Source organism: Rhinopithecus roxellana, chromosome 14 (assembly GCF_007565055.1).
Source record: "Rhinopithecus roxellana isolate Shanxi Qingling chromosome 14, ASM756505v1, whole genome shotgun sequence".
In the NCBI taxonomy this organism is placed as follows: Eukaryota; Metazoa; Chordata; class Mammalia; order Primates; family Cercopithecidae; genus Rhinopithecus; species Rhinopithecus roxellana.
Window position 1 is genome coordinate 123,876,793 of NC_044562.1, and position 16,709 is coordinate 123,893,501.

Consider the following 16,709-nt stretch of genomic DNA (forward strand, 5'->3'; position numbering starts at 1 on the left):
CAAGTTGCATATTGTGGGGTCTTTTTTTTTTTTTTTTTTTCAATACTCTGGGATGAATATCTTCAAAATTTAGTGGCTAAGAGCACAGTCTCTGAAGCTAGACTATTCAAATACTGGCTCCACTACTTAACTGTGACCTTGGATAAATTACTTAACCTTCTAGGCCTCAATTTGCCCATGTATAAAATGGGGATAATATCATTTACCTAATAAGGTTTTTGTGAGGATTGCATAAGTTAATTTTTCTAAGACCTGCTTAAGACAACAGTGTCTCATACACTGAGGGCCCTATAAATGTTAGTTTTGCTATTTTTGTTGTTTTGTTTTTGAGACAAGGCTTGCTCTGTTGCCCAGGCCGGAGTGCAGTGATGCAATCATGGCTTCACTGCACCTTCAGCCTCCTGGGCTCAAGTGATCCTCCTGCCTCAGCCACCTGAGTAGCTGGGATTACACATGTGCACTACCATGCCCAGCTAATTTTTTTGTTTTTTATTTTTTGTAGAGACAGGGAGGGTCTCACTCTGTTTCCCACACTGGTCTCAAACTCTTGGCCTCAAGCTGTCCTCTCACATCAATCTCCCAAGGTGTTGGGATTACAAGTGTGAGCCACTGCGCTTTACCCTACTGTTTTTAAAGCCATTCCTTCAGGTATAGTTTTAGAGTGGGGCAATGGTATACATTTAAAAGTTTGATTTTAAATCCATCTGTTCCCAAACTTTCATCAGAAACTTGGTACCCATTAATACTTCTGTAAGTGGCATATTAGAGCTTGTTTTTGGCTATAAATCATTTCTTATTGCCTGGGATAGTCTGGAGAAGATATTGCTGTGACTATCAAAGTGATTTTCTTGTTTTGAATTAGGTTACAGATTATGCCATTGCCAGGCGCATAGTAGATTTGCATTCAAGAATTGAGGAATCAATTGATCGAGTCTATTCCCTCGATGATATCAGAAGATATCTTCTCTTTGCAAGACAGTTTAAACCCAAGGTAACCTACCCTTTTGTACTGGGATAAGGTATAATGGGTATATTGAAGTGGAATTTAAATAAGTGTATTATATGGAAATTAACTGAACCTGTCATCTACCTTAGTTCCTAAATTTTACAACTTTTTTTTTTCTTTTTCCTGGAACAGCAATTTGTTTTTTCAGAGAAGGCTGAGAAAGGGAACTTTAAAAAAAATTCTGAATAATTCCATTATTCGTTTGGTGGTAATAAGATTTTTATAGCGGAAGAGTTTTGGATAACTGGATAGTCTAGAACATTCTTTTATTTCAAACATTACTAAGAACCTTAAAATTGTTTATGTGCCTAAATCAATAGTTGAATTTTTCTTTGAGGGAAACATTGGATTCCTCTAGGCCATTATGATAAATACGAATTACTGTTTCACAGTGATTGATGTATTGTATTGGTCTGACTCCATCATGGACCCAGGATTCCTACCTGGACATAAACCCCCAAATGCTTGGCATTTTCCCAAAATAGGGTATGAAAAGGAAAAAAAAAAATTTCATTCTGGTTGAGATTTTTACACTGTTGGCCAGCTTGACTTCTGGAAGGTGTTACTAGGTATTGATCATTTATCATCTTCACTTGATTATTCATGAGATTGTGGTTGGCTGTCACTGTCCCAGAAGAAATTTAATCATTTAAGGGTTATGGGTGATTCTTGTGTAAAAAAGAGCATCTGTTCTCCATGACTGCATACTGATATACTGATCCCTGTGTAACCTTGGCATGCTTCCTTAATATGCTGAATTCTTTGCTCTGAAAAGCTGAGTATCCTTTAGATATAAAGTTTATTGAAACAGCTTTTTTTTCCCCCAAAGACAGCATGAGTTAATTGAGCCTCAAATACTGAGCATTAATTTGTTTAATGAGCATTGACATCCTGAGGTGTGAAAGACATTACATCTTGTTCCATTGCTTCAACTTGTTAAGCAGCTTTTAGAAATGGTCATTTGCTTAAATACTAAGCTTTTTTTCATGTTCATAAAATTAGTAACGTGGAATTCACAAGCCTACTTATTATTAATCTCTTTTGAAAGACATTACAATAGTAATTTATTGTCACTGGCTTCTCCAAGTGTCAACCCTCTCAGTTCCCTAAATGTTTCCACCTGGAAGGCTCTTAAACTCACATTTACCGTAGCACTCATCAAATAGAAATGTTTCTCTAACTTGAGTGATGATCTGAAACAGATTTCCAAAGAGTCAGAGGACTTCATTGTGGAACAATATAAACATCTCCGCCAGAGAGATGGTTCTGGAGTGACCAAGTCTTCATGGAGGATTACAGTGCGACAGCTTGAGAGCATGATTCGTCTCTCTGAAGCTATGGCTCGGATGCACTGCTGTGATGAGGTATCAGAGTCACTTTGATATGATGAGAGCAGAGATAAACAGATTTGCTGCCTTGTAGGCATGTTTTTAATCTTTGGTATGGGACGTACTAGAATTCGCTGCAAATATATTTTTATGTAACTGTCGAGTGCTCACAAGACCATGGAATTCTTCCCTATTAAAAGCTTGTTAAGCATTTGAGTGTAGTTGTTAGACGGAGATGATCACGTCATAGGTTATAGAGTGCATAAAGACATAAGTTACCATTTAATACCTTTCATTCAGGAAAAATGTACTTAGACCCCACAAGGTATTAGTAGGCCTCTGCGCTGGCAATACAGATAAGATAATGTAGCCCCTGGCCTCAGAGGAACTCTCCTCCTTAGGTTGCATTTGTATAATGTTTGATTTTTAGATTGTTCTTTGAGCCCTGCGTTCCACGAGGATAGGTCAGTGGGTATTAATGGGGTAAAAGGGGAGTAGTACGAAAGGGCAATCAAGCGTCCCATCTTCGCTTCAACCAAAGCAGCCCTGCGTTTTCCTAGTTTTATTAATAGGTTTGACGGAAGGTTTTCTTTGGAAAGGGGGTTTGGCTTTTTTTTTTTTTTTACAGAATGATGAGTTGTTTCACATACATCCTTATGAATACCCAGCTCAAGATCCAAAACATTTCCATAAGTTCAGAAAGTTCCCCCTGCCTCTTTTCAGTCTTAGCCCTCTTCCCCTGAAGTAACCACTGTTCTGACTTCAATCACTACTTTTATCCCACAGGTTAATTTTTTGACGTTTTTCCCCTAAATTTTCAAATTCTTTGATATTGTACTTTACTGTTGACGAAGTACTTTCGCACTAAGTTATTTAATATTCTTTGATTCACCTAATATTTAGGGAACACCTGTAGGGGACAAATAATGAATGAGAGCCCCTACCTTCCATTGCTGCTAATCTGGTGGGAAGGAGACATGTATTTAATTAAGTATGTAAAAAATGAGAGAGAGTGGGTGATCAAATAATCTCTATACCAAATCCCCATGACACACAGTTTACCTATGTAACAAACCTGTGTGTGTACCCCTGAACCTAAAATAAAGGTTGGAAAGAAAAAAAAAAACCAATGAGAGGGAGAATATAATAGAGCATCACAAGCAGATGAGATGAATTACTTTAGGAGGAAGAGGACTCGGAGGGGCCGACATTTAAACCCAGTTACTGAAGGGTGTGCAGAATTTGGATAGGCCAGATACCCTGGGACAAGGTCATTCTAAAAACATGCTAACATTTTGTACTTTTTTTTTTTTCATTGTGATAGGTCCTGAAATGAGTTTCATGAAACTGATATGTGTCTTAGGGCAGTCTCTAATTTATTTTTATTTTGTTCTATTTTTAAAAATTAGTCTTTAAATAGATAGCAAATTCACATGATATTAAAATATATGCACATAAATTATACACACAAACATTTTCTGAATGAAATTTAGTATCTTTGCATATATTTAAGAGCTATTTCTGTCTCTTTATATGTTCATAATCTTTATCCGTTAAATTATTTTGTTAGAAAGGCCTTTCTCACTCTAAGATTATAAAAAATTCTCCCATTATTTTCCTAGCTAGTTTTCTAGTTGTTCCATCACCATTTATTGAACAATCCATCTTTTTGACACTGGTTCGGCATGCCTTAATTATATATTCTTGTGTGTGTTAGGATTTCCTTTTGTACTTTCTGTTCTGTTTCGTTGAGTCTTATCAGCTCCTCTTACATTAGTACCATGATGTTTTAATCTATGGGGCTTTGTAGTTTAAAGGTAGGGCTAGTTCTAGCGTGTTGTTCTCTTTCAGCTGTTGGGAACTTAGAAATCAGCTTGCTCTGTTTTAAAGAAAAACCTGGTATTTTTTATCAGTGTAACATTCAATTTATATTAACTTGAAGAATTGAAAACATCTTTATGATTTTTCCTATTCAATAGGATAGCACTTAGAATAGGTTAGGTTGTACTACTATAAAATCTCAGTTGCATAAAACAATTTTTTTGCTTTGCTACACATCCATTAGGTCATCAGGGGACTCACCTTGTCAAGTTACTCAGAGATTCAGGCTGATATAAAGGCTTGAACTTGGTATATGCTTTTTTGATGACAGAAAGCAGGGAAGAGAAGGTGGTGAGCCACGTGCTTTCTCCACCTTCTATCCAGAAATGGCACATACTCACATTTCATTCGCCAGAGAAATTAACATGGCCGCCCCTAAGTTCAAGTGGATAGGGAAATGCCTTCCTACCAGGTGCCCAGAATGAGAAGAGCAAACATTTGTGAACAGTTCTGATTACCACAAATACCACAGACACCTTTCCACTTAAGTCTTTTGTTTCACTCAGTAGTGTTTTAAACTTCTTCATATGTTTTTCGACATTTCTTACTGAATTTATTTCTTGATATTTTATCATTTTTGTTGGTACTGGAAGTAGCCTTTTTTTCCATTTCATTTTCTGTCCGGTTTCATTGCTGGTTGTTTTTTTGTTTTGTTTTTGAGATGGAGTCTCGCTCTGTCACCCAGGCTGAAGTGCAGTGACGCAATCTCGTCTCAGTGCAACCTCTGCCTCCCGGGTTCAAGTGATTCTTCTGTCTCAGCCTCCCAAGTAGCTGGGATTACAGGCATGCGCCACCATGCCCAGCTAATTTTTTGTATTTTTAAGTAGAGATTGGGTTTCTTCATGTTGGTCAGGCTTGTTCTCTAACTCCCAACCTCAGGTGATCTGCCTGCCTCTGCCTCCCATAGTGCTGGGATTATAGACGTGAGCCACCATGCCTGGCCTAGTTCTTATGGGATGTATGTGTTTTTGGGTTCATATGATATGTATATATGTTTGTATTTCTACAAGTACATACTTAGGAGTGGAATTGTTGGGTCACAGGTTAATGCATGTTTTTCTGCCAAACAGTTGTGTCAATTTCTGTTTTCACCTGCTGTGAATGAGAGTTGTTCTACCTTCTTGTCAACACTTGATATTGTCAGTCCTTTTAGCCATTCTGGTGAATTTTTAGTGCTGTCTCTGTGTATGTAAGAGAGAGAATGAGAGAGGGTGTTTGTGAGAAAAGCAAAGCAACACTGAGAGTGTGTGTGTTTGTGAGAAAACCAAAATACATACTACTGTGATTTCATTGGGAGAAAATCTGTTTGGTATATCAAGAAAAGTAACTGAATTACTTCATCATTATTGGTTTAGGTCCAACCTAAACATGTGAAGGAAGCTTTCCGGTTACTGAATAAATCAATCATCCGTGTGGAAACACCTGATGTCAATCTAGATCAAGAGGAAGAGATCCAGATGGAGGTAGATGAGGGTGCTGGTGGCATCAATGGTGAGATACTTGTTCATATGACTGTTTTGGAGTTAGGGACCAAAACATTTTCTGAGATGTCATGTGGTAGAAGTACACCTGCTGATGGTTAATGAAGTCTATGGTAGCAAAAAGGAAAAAGCAGATACTGAATTCTATTAACTGTTTATAAGTTAAAATGAAATTAAATAGTTGATATATATATATATATACTTGGCCAGTGCAGTGGCTCTCACCTATAATCCCAGCACTTTGGGAGGCTAAGGCAGGCGGATCACAGGGTCAGGAGTTTGAGAACACCCTGGCCAATATGGTGAAACCCCGTCTCTACTAAAAATACAAAAATTAGCTGTGCGTGGTAGAGGCTGCCTGTAGTCCCAGCTACTTGGGAGGCTGAGGCAGGAGAATCTCTTGAACCCAGGAGGCGGAGGTTGCAGTGAGCTGAGACGCGCCACTGCACTCCAGCCTGGGTGACAGAGCGAGACTCTGTCTCAAAATATATATATATATATATTTGAGAGACTAAAATAAAAGGCACCAAAATGGTGATAATAGACATAAATCCCCTGGGTTTTACCCTAATTTGTATTGTTGTTTTGCTTCTGAATTAAAAACATTGTTTAAATCACATTAGAACAGAAAAATACTAGAAATTCTATTTATTTTGAGATGGAGTCTCATTCTGTCACCCAGGCTGGAATGCCTTGGCACACTCGTGGCACTGCAGCCTTAACTTCCTGGGCTCAAGCAGTCCTTCTCCCTCAGCCTCTCTAATAGCTGGGACTATATGCCCATGCCACCACTTCTGGCTAATTTTTTGAAAATTTTTTGTAGAGACAGGATCTCGCCATATTGCCCGTGCTGGTAGAATTTTTTATTTTGTATATAATACTGCAAGTGGACTTTCAGATTGTGAAATCTTTATATCTGATCCCTCACATTCCTCCCAAGTTAGTTTTTGTCTTTACTAGTAGAGTTTATACATTTGCTTCTAATTTATTTGAAAGTTATTATATACTCTCTATAACTGTATGCTTGGTTGTTTTTTTTTTGTTTGTTTTTTTGTTTTGTTTTGTTTTTTTTTTTTTTGAGATGGAGTTTTGCTTTTGTTGCCCAGGCTGGAGTACAATGGTGCAGTCTCATCTCACTGCAACCTTTGCTTCCCGTGTTCAATCTGTTCTCCTGCCTCAGCCTTCTGAGTAGCTGGGATTACAGGCACCCACCACCACGCCCAGCGAATTTTTGTATTTTTAGTATAGACAGGATTTCACCATGTTGGCCAGGCTGGTCTCGAACTCCTGACCTCAGGTGATCTGCCCGCCTTGGCCTCACAAAGTGCTGGCATTACAGGCGTGAGCCACTGCACCTAGCCAGTTTATTTCATTTTTCATTTTTATTTCTTGGCAGGAGATCATGTGGGAATGTATGCTTGTTTTAAAATTAGTATTAAGGCTGGGTGTGGTGGCCCATGCCTGTAATCCCAGCACTTTGGGAGACCAAGGCAGGAAGATCACTTGAACCCAGTAGTTCGAGATGAGCCTCGGCAACATAGCAAGACCCTGTCTCTAAAACAAACAAAATAATAATAATTTTTAAAAGTGAAAAAATCAGTATTAAATATAAGTAGTATATTTGTAAATACTTGACAAGGAGATGTTAGGGGCACAAAAATAAGATTCAGGTGGTCAATTTTTCACTTAGGTCATGCTGACAGTCCTGCTCCTGTGAATGGGATCAACGGCTACAGTGAAGACATAAATCAAGAGTCTGCTCCGAAAGCCTCCTTAAGGCTGGGCTTCTCTGAGTACTGCCGAATCTCTAACCTTATTGTGCTTCACCTCAGAAAGGTGGAAGAAGGTGAGGCTTACCTGGTACTGCTTACATGCTCGGTCACTTCTGTAAGCTCTGTTCACATAGGCCACTTGTGATTGCCAAACTTCGTGTTGTTCTGTTGGAAGAAAGGATAAGTTGTTAGATAAACTCACTTTAGCAAAGTAAATTTGTGGAGTATCAGCATACCTGCCAGCCTGAACATTTCTTCACAAGCTTATTGTCAGGCAGAGGTTTGTAGGTCCTTCTTTTTAACATTCTAAGCCTATTTTAATGATTTTGGGACCCGATAACATATGAAGCAGCACATACAAATGTTTTTACAAATGCAAAATTACTATTCCCTTACAATGGTCCTGTTTAAAACAGCTGGACCCTTAGGGTATATTTTAACAGTAATTAATTGAACCCAGAAATCTGTACTATCAAAAGGCCAATGTAGACTAGAAATGGGGTAAAATCCTCATCTAGTTATTAGTAAAGTGTGGCATCTGGACACTAGTACGCTTCCTACCCTTAACTGCTTTACCATGCTATTCAAAGTTTTATCACCCTATAGTTAACTACAAAGCGGAAGGAAAAATTACGAATTCAAGATGTTGAACCTAAACTTCTACTTGATAGTTAAGCATCAGATAATTCTTGATTAAAAGCCCCAAGGATGGCTTGTGCCGGCTTCCTGGAACATTTTGTCATCACAGTATTTGCTCTGCTGTGAAAGAAGAGAACAAGAGATTGTCGTTTCTGCCCTTGTTCCCTTGGGAACTTGAGACCAGTAGGAGAGAAGGCAACAAAGTGGCCACTAGGACACCTCAGCTTTTGTCCTCATTCCCATCTTGCACAAAATGATTTGGAAACTCAGGGTGTTTTTGATTCATGTTATATGTCATTATTCTTTTCTCCCGCATACAGCTAAGTTTTAAACATAGCAGAAGTTGAGTTTTATGATAGTTAATGTTATCCAGGTCCAAACATTTCCTATGTGTTGACAGTTCTACCAGGACTTTCTAAAAGTCTGGTAGACGTTGGACTTGTTAAAAGAAGCAGGCAGTTCAGTTAGTAAGATGAACCTTGCTAAAATAAACAGGTAATTTTTTATTTTGAGTGAATACTCATGAATTTTACTTAAACTCCAGTTCCATAAAGCCTTACCCTTTCTACAGAGGAAAAGTTGTTATATTTCAGAATTTTTGCTTGCTATTGCTTCATTCCTAATTTATGCTTTTAGTTTCTGTTGGCAAACATTCTCAGAGGTGGTAAAGCATAGGAAGATGAAGAAAAAACCTTCATACTTTGAAATCTTAATAGCTTTAAGAAACGTATTTCTTATAATCTATTTTATTAGGTTTCTCTCCTTATGGATAAAGGAAGGCATGCTTTAATACAAGTGATACGACTTATTATTTCAGGCTTATGCTAGAACATTGCGGACTTTATGTCAGCAGATGTACTTTCGGACAGCTTGATGTTTATCTAATCTGTACATTATCTTGTTGTATATGTGGCAGAAATTTAACCAAGGACTGACAGTACAATTTGCTAGGTTAATTTAAATGTGTTTTTTTTTTTGTTGCAGAAGAGGACGAGTCAGCATTAAAGAGGAGCGAGCTTGTTAACTGGTACTTGAAGGAAATCGAATCAGAGATAGACTCTGAAGAAGAACTTATAAATAAAAAAAGAATCATAGAGAAAGTTATTCATCGACTCACACACTATGTAGGTGCAGAAGTGCGCTTGTTCTGGTATCAGGGAGGGAGGAAGTTCATGCCCTGTATCTGCAGGTTCACTAGTGAAATTTTTTTTGACCTTTGTTTGTTTTGAATCATTGGAGTATAGTCAGAAGTATGAGTTGTAAAATAAGGGAGAATTAACAGCAGGTAAATGACTTATTTCCTCTGCTGAAACAAGCAGAATTTAGGTGAAGTCTCAGAAGGTGGGATTGAGGTCTTACTAGTTAGGTGTTTTAAGCTTGTTTCCCACCCTCCTATTTGCCCTTGGTCGTACTGCTGTCACCTACTCCCTATGTTTCATTTTCCTCACATTCTTAGTTCCCACCTTACCCAACCCAATAGTAAATCTTCTGTCTTACTTATTTGGTGAAACCTCAAACTAGGTTAAATATAACTTTTTTTTTCTTGTATCCTTTTCTGAGCAGCTGAAATTATCTGGAGAAAAGCATACAATTGTGAGCCCAGTCTTATTTAAATTGATGACCACAAGTCTCAAGTGGACGGTTCTTATTGTCTCATCAACCTCATGACAGCACTGCCCAGTGCAATTCCTTTTCCCTGGTCAGCTCTTTGCCTCACTGTCTCACAGGACCATCGCATGCCTTCTCTCCACTCCTGTCAGCTGGCCATTCGCAGTACTCAGCCTGTCCATAGCTTTGTCACAGTTGATCACTCCTAAAAATACTGTCTTCTTAACTTGGTTCTGAGTCACTATATCCTCCTGGGGCTTCTTTCTCACCGGTTATTCTCTCTTAGTCTCGTTCCCTGAATCTATCTTTTTTTTGAGACGGAGTTTCGCTCTTGTTGCACAGACTGGAGTGCAATGGCACAGCTCTCAGCAGCCTCTGCCTCCCGGGTTCAAGTGATTCTCCTGTCTCATCCTCCCAAGTAGCTAGGATTACAGGAGACTGCCACCATGCCCAGCTAATTTTTGTGGGGTTTTGTTTTTTTTGTTTTGTTTTTTTTCCAGTAGAGACAGGGTTTTGCAATGTTGGCCAGGCTGATCTAGAACTCCTAACCTCAGGCAATACACCCACCTTGGCCTCCCAAACTGCTGGGATTAGAGGTGTGAGCCACCGTGCCTGGCCTGAATCTTTCTCTTCTTACTTTACTTGCAGATTGCTTACATTCATTACCTAAGTGACCTCATTTGGTTTTATGAATTTACCCATCTACTGATGACTTCCACATTTATGTCACCAGCTCTCACCACTCCTGTAAACTCCAGATGTGTAGAGCTGGTTGCCTACGGAGAGCATTTAACAGGCATCTCGTGCTTAATGTGTTCAAAAACAGTCTTGTTCTTACTCAGTTGCTATAGGCCAAACGCTTTGAAATTATCTTTGACTCCTTGATTCCATTCTCCTCTCACAACTCCTCTTCAGCAGCAAATCCGCTGACCCCTACCTTCAGTGTGTGTATGTTTTCTGTTCTCTTTTTACTGCCTTCACCAGCCCACCCAAGCCACCAGGCATGGACTGTTGCAGGAGCCTCATAATTGTCCTTTTTTTGTACTGGCGTCTTGCTCAGCAGCCAGATAAGTCTTTTTTTTTTTTTTTTTTTTTTTTTTTTGAGACGGAGTCTCGCTCTGTCGCCCAGGCTGGAGTGCAGTGGCGCAATCTCGGCTCACTGCAAGCTCCGCCTCCCGGGTTCAAGCCATTCTCCTGCCTCAGCCTCCCGAGTAGCTGGGACTACAGGCGCCCGCCACCTAGCCCGGCTAGCTTTTTTGTATTTTTTAGTAGAGACAGGGTTTCACCATGTTAGCCAGGATGGTCTCGATCTCCTGACCTTGTGATCCGCCCTTCTCGGCCTCCCAAAGTGCTGGGATTACAGGCTTGAGCTACCGCGCCCAGCCCAGATAAGTCTTTTTAAAATATAAATCAGATTATTTTACTGCCCTCCCTTCCAGTGCTTCTCTCATGTAAGAATGAAATTCAGCCTCCTTGTCATGGCCTGCAGAACTATATACAATGAATTCACCTCATTTCACAGCAGTCTTCCCCTTGCCCATTCCACCCCAGTGACACTGGCATTGTTCCCTAGACACACTAGATATGAGGGCCTTTGTACTCACCCTTTGTCTTTTTCCCTAGACATCCTCCTCCTCTCCAGTGTCTGCTCAAATGTTACCTCTTCAAAGAAGCCTTTCTTGCTAGCCTGCCAAAATAATAGCCTTCTGTTCTTGCTGTCACCCTGCCTTGTATTTCTTCATAATGTTTAACATGGCCCAGCAGTATATTCTTTATTTAAGTGGTTAGTTTGTCTCTCTTATAGAATATAAGCTCTGTGAGGGTAGAGACTTTGCCCCAGGAGCTACAGTGGTGCCTGGCACATAGCAGGATCAAATATATGTTGAATGATTAAATTTTCCTATTTTGCGGCAGAGATTTAACTGTTGTGCCAATTCACAGTGCTCACTATGTAAATATTATAGTGGTCATGTATTGGGGTTGTGTCTTCTGAAAAACCGTCTTACTGTGAAGGTAGATCAGTGTGTGATTGTTGGGGAGTAGGGAGATGTAAGAACAGCTACTCAGATCAGGGTCCAGAGTTGCTTTTCTGGTGGCAGGACATGTCTATGTGCTCCTTGGGATCAGCATAAAGTAAAACGACTCAGGCAAGGAATCTACTTCAGGACTTTGGAACACACTGTGAAGCTAACTGATCTAAACTTGAATTACTTACTTACTTACTTATTTATTTGTTTGAGACAAAGTCTTGCTCTGTTGCCCAGACTGGAGTGCAGTAGCATGATCTCAGCTCGCCGCAACCTCCACCTTCTGGGTTCAAGTGACTCTCTTTTTTTTCTAAAATGGAGTCTTGCTCCATCGCCCAGGCTGGAGTGCAGTGGCCAGATCTCAGCTCACTGCAAGCTCTGCCTCCCGGGTTTACACTATTCTCCTGCCTCAGCCTCCCGAGTAGATGGGACTACAGGCGCCTGCCACCTCGTCTGGCTAGTTTTTTTTTTTTTTTTTTTTTTTTTTTTTGTATTTTTTAGTAGAGACGGGGTTTCACCATGTTAGCCAGGGTGGTCTCGATCTCCTGACCTCGTGATCCGCCCGTCTCGGCCTCCCAAAGTGCTGGGGTTACAGGCTTGAGCCACTGTGCCTGGTCTCAAGTGACTCTCTTATCTCAGCCTCCAGAGTAGCTAGGGTTACAGGCGCCCGCCACCACACCCAGCTAATTTTTGTAGAGATGGGGTTTCACCATGTAGGCCTGGCTGGTCTCAAACTCCTGACCTCAGGTGATCCATCTGCCTCAGCCTCCCAAAGTGCTAGAATTACAGGCATGAGCTGCTGCGCCTGGCCTGGATTACCTTTTAAAATTTGGCTTACCACCTGAACTAATTTGCTACAGAAAACTAGAGAGCTTATACTGTGCTGATCAGATATGCCTCCTGTGAAGGTATGTTAACACATAGAGTGAGTGCTTGAAAGTGTCCAGTCCAACTTCAGGAGTAGATTTGAAAGGGCAATTTTTAAAAAAGTGTCCAGTCCCCCTTAGTGGCATCAGCATTTATACCGTGGAGCTTTGCCAAACTTCTTAAGATCAAATCACAATTTGCTGAGTTCCTTTCTATGGGCTTGGCTAGGAGCTCTTCTCATTTGTGGACATTTTGGACTGACCTATAATTATATCATGGGCTTAAAATCTGTCATCAAGATTTTTTTTTTGAGACGGAGTCTCGCTCTGTCACCCAGGCTGGAGTGCAGTGGCCGGATCTCGGCTCACTGCAAGCTCCGCCTCCCGGGCTCACGCCATTCTCCTGCCTCAGCCTCCCCAGTAGCTGGGACTACAGGCGCCCGCCACCTCACCCAGCTAGTTTTTTGTATTTTTTAGTAGAGACGGGGTTTCACCTTGTTAGCCAGGATGGTCTCGATCTCCTGACCTCGTGATCCGCCCATCTCGGCCTCCCAAAGTGCTGGGATTACAGGCTTGAGCCACCACGCCCAGCCTTGTCATCAAGATTTTAAGCCAGATGGCATGTTCTACCTTTTTTTTATTCAGAGTGAAAAATTTTTCAGATGAATTTTCTTTATAGATTTTTCTCCTAACTCTATGAAATGGTGGTATATGAAAAAGTTCAGTGGTCAGTAATTAAAAATTGCTGAACGATATTAAGTATGAAACAGACTTCCAGTTAATTAGAAGATTTTGCAGAATTGTTTAACCTTAAAATTGAAGCATTGCTTCCTTTTTTTAAGTTATATTTACAAGCATTTGATGTAATATATTTAAGTATTGCTTAATTTTCCACAAGGTGTTTATGGTATGAAAAGGTCAGCATCCTACTAGGAACAGGGTTTAGCAGAGCACTGATAGTGATTTTTGAACAAAGTGTAGTCCTTTTCCTAGGAGTTTCTAGTTGGGAAATGAAAGAAAATGTTGATAGCAAACACTCAGAAGAAGGGTCAAGTCTTACATCTGGACATTGGTATAATACTGCTTGAAACCTGAGGACAAATATTTGTGTTTCACAGGATCATGTTCTAATTGAGCTCACCCAGGCTGGATTGAAAGGCTCCACAGAGGGAAGTGAGAGCTATGAAGAAGATCCCTACTTGGTAGTTAACCCTAACTACTTGCTTGAAGATTGAGATAGTGAAGTAACTGAACAGAGCTGAGGAACTGTGGCACACCACCTTGTGGCCTGGAGCCTGACTGGAACTCTGCTAGGGACAGAAATGCTTCTGGAAGTGATGCTTCAAGATTTGTTTTCAGAAACAAGAATTGAGTTGATGGTCCTGTGTGTCACATTCATCACAGGTTTTATACCAACACAGGCTTCAGCACTTTGGTGTGTTTCCTGTCCCAGTGAAGTTGGAACCAAATAATGTGTGGTCTCTATAACCAATACCTTTGTTTTCATGTGTAAGAAAAGGCCCACTACTTTGAAGGTATATGCTGTCTTATTGAGCAGATAACTTTTTTTCAATTGCCAGCTACTGCTTTTATTCTTCAAAATAAAATAACTTGTTCTGAAGTTGTCCATTGGATTTCCTTCTACTGTACCCTGATTATTGCTTCCATCTACTTCTGAATGTGAGTCTTTCCCTGTTTGCTTAATCTGGAGTGAAGGGGTAGAACTGTGGCATTATGGATTAGGTTTCTATGAGAAGGAGTCATTAGAGAATTCATATCAAAGCTAGAGGCCTTGGAGATGACTCCAAGGTTAATTCCAATTTTTTTTTTTTTCAGTTTATAAAAATTAAAAGTTTATTGTACTTTTTAAAATTACTCTTTAATTTCTTTTACTTCTGTGTCCTAAGGGTAATTTCTCAGGATTGTTTTCAAATTGATTTTTTAGGGGAAGTAGGTCATTTGCTATATTATAAGCTATCCTCAAATTTTATGGTCTTCCAGGAAATGTTATTACCATTTATGATACTAACAGTTCCTGAGACTTAGCTATGATCAGTATGTTCATGAGATGGAGCAGTTCCTGTGTTGCAGCTTTTAACAACAGATGGCATATCTGGGACCTGCAGGGCCAATTAGGGAAATGTAGTAGTTCCATGTTCTATATGGTGAGCTTATAAATAGTAACTTCACTTTCTGCTGACTTGAAAAGGATGGGGTGAGTTGGAGGGGGCCTGGAAATGGATAGAGAAGTTACATAGCAGATGCAGGGTATAAGCTGTCAAGCATGTTTTTAATGAGGGTGGGAGGGCCCTTGACACTGTGATGAGGAAGCTCTGGGGTACAGGATCTCAGACTTCCTGTTGGGGGAGTGATAGGGATACTAGCATAGCACAAACACCAGGCGGAACATTGTGAAAATTTAGGAGACAGCAAAAAGAAGCCCTCTCCCACTTGTATTAGGAAGAGCATCTCCCTGCACTGACTTCATAAGGAAAATGGGGTGCAGAGATCTTGAAACAATATGACTGGAACTTGAACTTTAATTTGACTATTTACTAAAGGAAATTTTACGTCCAGGAAAGATACATTCATTTTTGGCAAATGCGTCCACTCCCAGTCCTGCCCTTAATGAGAGGGGGCTCCAGAAAAAGGTGAGATAATTACTGCATATCCCCTTTTTCCACATCTGAATATGTGTCCTTATGTTTCCACACATTCAGTTTCTCCATGTGGTACTTGTCAGGGAGATGAGGTGGTTAATGGATAATGGATCACATATGAGACCTTTGTGAAGAAAATTAGACAAATATTTAAGATAAGTGGATAGACATTATAGAATGGAAAGATTTGAATGCCATAAACTGTCAACCGATCTATTAATACATTTTTAACCAAATCCCAACAGACACCCATCAATAAGGAAATTATTACATAAGCTGTGGTACAGCTACACTGTGGGATACCCACAGACAAAATTGAGGTAGACCTAGATGTTTTGAAATTGAAGTATCTCTAGGACACACGGAAAAGAAAACGTGCAAATACAGTCAAGACGATTCTGGGGAAAAGGATGAAAGAAGAGGCCTTGCCCTATCTGAAAGCAAAAAGTACTGCACAAGTGTAGAAATTAAGATCAGTAACGACTGGCATGTGAACAGATAAATCAGTCGCAACAGTATAAAGTCCAGAAACATCTATGCACATAGAGGTTTTTCGTTTGATAAGATGACATTTCAAATATTAGAGGAAGGGTAGCCTATTCAGTGTTAAAAATTAGCCTGCCACGCAGCATACCCAAGTTAAAATTCAAGATGCGTTAGAGATTTAAAGATAAAAGGTGAGTACGCACATATAGTTAGATATTTAATAACAGATATAAGTGCTAATGTTTGATAGCATAATGGGGTGACTAGTTAGCAACAATGTGTTGTATATTTCAAAGTAACTGGAAGAGAGAACTTGAAATGTTTCCAGCACACAGAAATGAAAAATATTCAAGGTGATGGGTACCTGAAATGTGCTGACTTGATCATTACACATTCTGTGCACACAAAATAACCCATGTACCCCATAAATACGTAAAATGTGTCAATTTTAAAAAGGGAATTTGAAAAACAACTGAAGAAAGTCAATCACGCTTTCCATGAACCTCCTCCCTCCCTCTTTTCTGCCACTCCAAAGCTGTGTGGGCCTACTGTGCAAGAGTCTTAATCCTGCCAAATACAAAGAAGCATATTTGTTACTGAAAAAAAATGTTCTTCCTTAGGATTACCATTTTGTATCTAAATTTTGAAAACACGTTGTTGGAAATGTTTTATAATGTCATTAGTGTCAGAAACTGGCATTTTAAGAATTGTGCCTGTAATGAAGATCCATTAAATCACAAAGTATGTTAAAGGTCACAAAAGCAAAATACTGTCTAAGGCTAAGGCCCACATGGGACAGTCTAATACCCATGAGTACTCAACTTGCCTTGATGTCTGAGCTTTGCAGTGCAATGTGAATTTGAGCAGCCACAAATCTATTAGTAGAAAGCAAGACAGATTAATATAGGTTAAAACAATGGTGTGAACACATTTCTCCCAATAATTATCTCTTTCC

General features: G+C 39.8%; 1 protein-coding gene across 1 annotated transcript in view; it reads left to right on the forward strand.

The window, feature by feature from the left end:
* The window catches only part of MCM6 (minichromosome maintenance complex component 6), a 37,298-nt gene extending 23,069 nt beyond the window's left edge, over positions 1 to 14,229 (forward strand). The window contains exons 12-17 of the mRNA XM_010367263.1: positions 863 to 991; positions 2,209 to 2,370; positions 5,571 to 5,706; positions 7,387 to 7,542; positions 9,092 to 9,231; positions 13,727 to 14,229. Coding sequence (XP_010365565.1) covers positions 863 to 991; positions 2,209 to 2,370; positions 5,571 to 5,706; positions 7,387 to 7,542; positions 9,092 to 9,231; positions 13,727 to 13,843 — 840 coding nt within the window. The 3' untranslated portion in view covers positions 13,844 to 14,229. The remainder of the gene's footprint in view (positions 1 to 862; positions 992 to 2,208; positions 2,371 to 5,570; positions 5,707 to 7,386; positions 7,543 to 9,091; positions 9,232 to 13,726) is intronic.
* Positions 14,230 to 16,709: the final 2,480 nt, after the last annotated feature.